Source organism: Electrophorus electricus, chromosome 6 (genome assembly GCF_013358815.1).
Source record: "Electrophorus electricus isolate fEleEle1 chromosome 6, fEleEle1.pri, whole genome shotgun sequence".
NCBI classification, from domain to species: Eukaryota; Metazoa; Chordata; class Actinopteri; order Gymnotiformes; family Gymnotidae; genus Electrophorus; species Electrophorus electricus.
In genome coordinates, this window is record NC_049540.1 from 7868299 (window position 1) to 7873298 (window position 5000).

A 5000-nucleotide genomic window follows, 5' to 3' on the forward strand; every position below is an offset into this window, starting at 1 on the left:
ACACACTGCAGAGACATAATCTCATTTCCCTTTGTTCCTCCATGCCACTGGGCTGTGGCTCAGAGCGAGAGAGACAGATGTGTATGAATGCGTCACTTTGATTAGACTTGTGTTGCTGCTAAACTGTGTTTAATTGGAATCCTTGCCCTGAGCCAAGGCCTTTATCTTTAGAGTGTCTGTCAGAACTGGCCCTATGCCACGTCTCAGGTGCAAAGCGTTTTTCAGGACTGAATGCAGATTGCGAGATGATGTAGCAAGACATTGATGGGATGTTAATGAAAATGTTCAAAGGAATGCCAGGAATCTCCCTGATGCAGCAAATGACCCCTGGTCACTGTGGGATGTACTGCAAGTTTGGACCAATTGAGTTTCCAATGAACTGTGCCTTATAGGGTATGTAGATGTGTGTTTGTGGAGGTACGGGGGGGGGGGGTTACAAAGGTCATTTAAAACAAATCATAGATGACCTGTGCTCCCGTGCTCAGACTGCCCCCTAACTCCCCTCCCTCTGCTCCCAGGCTCGGCGCGTCCGCGGGGCTTCGTAGAGCTGCGCTTCATGCTGCAGCCACAGGACGTGGTGGTGGTGCGTGGGGGCATCCTACAACTGGACTGCCAGGCGCGCTCGGACCGGGGCCAGCCCTCCATCTCCTGGAAGAAGGACGGCGTTCTGCTGAGCTCACTGGTGGACGAACGGCGGCAGCAGCTGACCAACGGCTCGCTCCTGGTCCAGAGCGTGATGCACTCCCGTCACCACCGCCCAGACGAGGGCTCCTACCAGTGCCTGGCCACGCTGGAAGGTGTCGGGGCCATCGTCAGCCGCACGGCCAAGGTCACCGTCTCTGGTAAGTCTTGGTAGTTTGGGGGTTGTGGGAGGGGCTGATGGGTGTGGCTGTGAGGTGGGTTGGGGAGGGACTGGTGGGTGTGGCTGTGAGGTGGGTTGGGGAGGGGCTGGTGGGTGTGGCTGTGAGATGGGTTGGGGAGGGGTTGGTGGGTGTGGCTGTGAGGTGGGTTGGGGAGGGGCTGGTGGGTGTGGCTGTGAGGTGGGTATTAGTTTAGATTATGTCACCTGTTGTCTCTCCTCTTGCTTTTTGGTTGTTTGTATTCTGAATCAAACGTCGAGGAGGATAACAGTCACTCTGTGATAATCAGCTTTATTTAGCTATATTTATATTCTATATTTATATTTGTATTAAGTTTTTTGTTGTTTAATTCTGTTTATTTTCAAATCTTGAATGTTCTGTTTGCTCAAGTCCGCAGTGCTAAAGTTACCTGTGTAAAGTTTTCAAGCCATCAGTGTCACGGGAGTTTTCATAATTACTGTGGAAGTAGTGGCCATACTCTGGAATGTTATTATGTTTTCACAATGGCTATCTCAGCAAACCCAGCAGACCTGCAGCCCTTTTGACTTTGTCATTCTGTTGTGAGATGGTTTTCCACCAAGCCTCGGGCTCTGAAGGCCTGTTTGCCTCAGATGACAGGAAACCTTTGAAACTGTAGTGCTAACACAGCGAAACACACACACACACACAGACAGAGAGGGAGAGAGAGCGCTTCCTGGCCTTATACAAGCGGTCTTGGCGGGCGCTATGGTGAGACAAAGCAGTGTATTTAATGTATTTAACCATCTGATGATGAGCAGTGTCGTGCATAAACTGGTCATTCTTGAATAAAGTGAATTACTAGCCTAATCCAGCTCAAGGAGCCAGGCTAGACTAATGGATCCTGGCACAGTTCAGAGAGTAAGAGAACACATTCACTCTCTTGCATGCCGGTGGCTCTCAATGGATTCCAGCTCTGCAGAAGTTTAACTTGTTTTCCCTGCACTAACACAGCTGAATCAAAACATGGAGGGCTTGATATGTGAGCAGTGAGCAGAGTCAGATATTTCGCAGAGGGAGAACCACAAGTGCAGTGTACGTTGCCTTAGGACTAGTACTGAAACGAGCCATGTTGCCGAAGGGTAATGGTCAGGCACTACACCCAGACAGTCCGGACAGACGGCAGACACACCAGGCTCTGCGCTCCGATATTCCATGTCCCGTTTGGAGAATTGCGTACGCGCAGTGACGTTCCCCCCCAGCTGACTCAGAGAGAGCCGTGCTGAGTCAAGCGGTAGGTGTGGAATCCTCCCCCCTGCCCGGGTGCAGAGAGAGAGCAGACCTGCAGTACCCGTGGAGTCAAAGCTACAGCTGGACACACAGCTCATCCCCAGCAGGCTCCTGTCTTCAGCTCCCCTCTCCTGCTGCGAGCTGGAATAACACAAAAGAGGCCTCCGCCCGGGTCAGCTGCAGCCCACAGACGCCATCTTGGCTCTAGGGAATGGAGTAGATATAGGGGCTAAAAAAAATGTAAAAAAAAACCAAACAAACAAAACCATGTTGCCAACTGGAAAGACATGCGTCCACACTGAATCGGGTCAAGGCCTGGGTATGAAATTGGGAAGTCCAGATGTCGAAAGGTTATTAAACTGTTACAGGGATTGCGTGGCCAAAAGTGTTGCGCTCACGGATGGTACCAAAGGCTGAGATCTGGCTCATGCAATCGGGCCTGGAAAAGTCTGAACTTTCTCTCCTCTGAGCTGTCAGGCTGACCTCTCTGTGTGGGCCCATAAGTGGTTATCGCCGAGCACTAAACCGAAAGTGACATTCATTGGGTTCTTTAAATCCGTGCCAGCTGGCAGCCTAGCCGATGCCATGTTTCCGAGCGGATGATCCGGGGCGCAGCGACCAGAGCAGACCGAGGGCTCAGCAGGAACGCAGTGCCGCTCAGACGCTCCGGCTAAAGAGCCGCCGTTTTTCCGGCTGAGGTTTCCGTTGATGTTTTTCTCCTGCGATTCTAGGGGAGCTAGGTAATCACGGGCAAAAGGACAATAACCAATTTGTGTGGAACAGGAAGAGAATAACAGAGAATAAGACAGAATAAGAGAAAAAGAGAGAAAGGAAGGTAGAGGTTGAGAAGAAGAAAATGGGGGGGGGGGTCTTAATTTTACAGCCAGAACACACCAACCTTCAAAGGGGGACAGCAGACTCTGTCAGCGCCAGAACTTTTGCACGAACCATTTTCAATTCCAGGGTCCTCTGAGCTCATTCCTCTACGCACTAAGCGCTTTCTTTCAGTGGGTCTGAAAGCGCACTGGAGACTGGAGATAATGCCTCTCTTAAATTGCCCCTGAGACAGAATAAATGAGTACATAGTGTAAAGATGATAGCTTAAAACCATCCTGCCCCCTTTTTACAATGATGTGTGACGGAGAGCACGCAGGAGCAACACCTGTTCCTGTAGTCATGGCGACTTCACGCCCGTGCAGAGCCACTAGCCAGCTTCTGCTGGTCCGAGATTGATGTCCTTCCCAGGATCTTTTGGAGCCGCTCCAGCTCCTGGTTCAGCTTTCCGACTGGGACAAGCCCCGTTCCAACCTTCCATTATATACAGCACAGAAAGTTTAAAGCTAGGGTTTCATTAACTACAGGGTAGATACATTAACTACAGGGTAGATACATTAACTACAGGGTAGATGGAGGCTGTGGGTTTTTTCACAGCAAACTCCAGTGTAAGATGAGTTCCCAAGTGTCTATCTGAGTGCATAGTGCCTCGATAAACCGCAGCCACAAACATAGCGACTATGTTTAGTGAGAGACCCCTATGACAGGGTGAAGAGAAACTCATCGCTTACTCATAAATTTCTTCCCCTTCTGAGCCTCAGTGGCCAAACAGCAGAGCACTCCTTCAACCACAGGGTTGGAGAACATGACTGTGACCTAGAAGAAGGGCCTTGACCCCTTTGTGTCTGACCCTAAGTTAAGTTGATCTGTGTTAATGTGAACTGTGGTAAGCTGAGTTCTGTTAAGGTGAGCTGTGTTAAGCTGAGTTCTGTTAAGGTGAGCTGTTTTAAGGTGAGCTCTGTTAAGGTGAGCTGTGTTAAGATGAGCTCTGTTAAGCTGAGTTCTGTTAAGGTGAGCTGTTTTAAGGTGAGCTCTGTTAAGGTGAGCTCTGTTAAGGTGAGCTCTGTTAAGATGAGCTCTGTTAAGGTGAGCTGTGTTAAGGTGAGCTCTGTTAAGGTGAGCTCTGTTAAGGTGAGCTCTGTTAAGATGAGCTCTGTTAAGGTGAGCTGTGTTAAGGTGAGCTCTGTTAAGGTGAGCTCTGTTAAGATGAGCTCTGTTAAGGTGAGCTGTGTTAAGGTGAGCTGTTTTAAGGTGAGCTCTGTTAAGGTGAGCTGTTTTAAGGTGAGCTCTATTAATGGGAGCTCTGTTAAGATGAGCTGTGTTAAGGTGAGCTCTGTTAAGATGAGCTCTGTTAAGCTGAGCTCTGTTAAGGTGAGCTGTGTTAAGGTGAGCTCTGTTAAGGTGAGCTCTGTTAAGGTGAGCTACTATGCCCAGAAGCATCAGGGACATGGCAGTAATAACTGAAGGTGTAAGACAGAGGCTTTTGATTTAATTTTGTCTGCAGCTGTCAGAGATGATAGAGGCAGATATTTTTAGCACAGACTGCTTTAGACAGGTATGCTGCATTCCCAAGCAAGGATAAAACAGAGCCATGACTCCTATAAGACGGGGGCAGTATTATTCAGCCTTGACTTCATATTGGCTGCTATTAATCCTTGCATTGTTACAGGGACTTTTAATTTGTCATAAAGACAAATCACACACACACACACACACACACACACACACACAGAGGCCCAGAGTACTGGTGAATCAGATTACGGGCACTGCGCATTCGCAGTTCTACCTACGCCTGTGTCAGCATAATCCAGTTATGACTGTGGAAAGGTCCCCAATCATCTCCAAAGCGCTGCACAGGCGAGAACACTTACAGGCTCAAATGAAAAGGCGCCTGTGCTTTCAGAGTTGCCATGTTGCTTAATTAACGCTCCCCGGCTGGGAGGTGATATGCGCTCTAGCGGTGGGTTTGATCTGGCAACCCCCAAACACAGGCAGACTCACATCCCCTGGATTCTCACAGGTTTGCCTTGAGTTTCACACAAATGGCCGATGTTAACA

General features: G+C 49.3%; 1 protein-coding gene across 2 annotated transcripts in view; it reads left to right on the forward strand.

The window, feature by feature from the left end:
- dcc (DCC netrin 1 receptor) overlaps window positions 1–5000 on the forward strand; it is a 212284-nt gene that overhangs the window by 81378 nt on the left and 125906 nt on the right. For both annotated transcript variants that reach the window (XM_035526723.1, XM_035526724.1), the window contains exon 2: window positions 519–842. In XM_035526723.1, the coding sequence (XP_035382616.1) occupies window positions 519–842 (324 nt within the window). The remainder of the gene's footprint in view (window positions 1–518; window positions 843–5000) is intronic.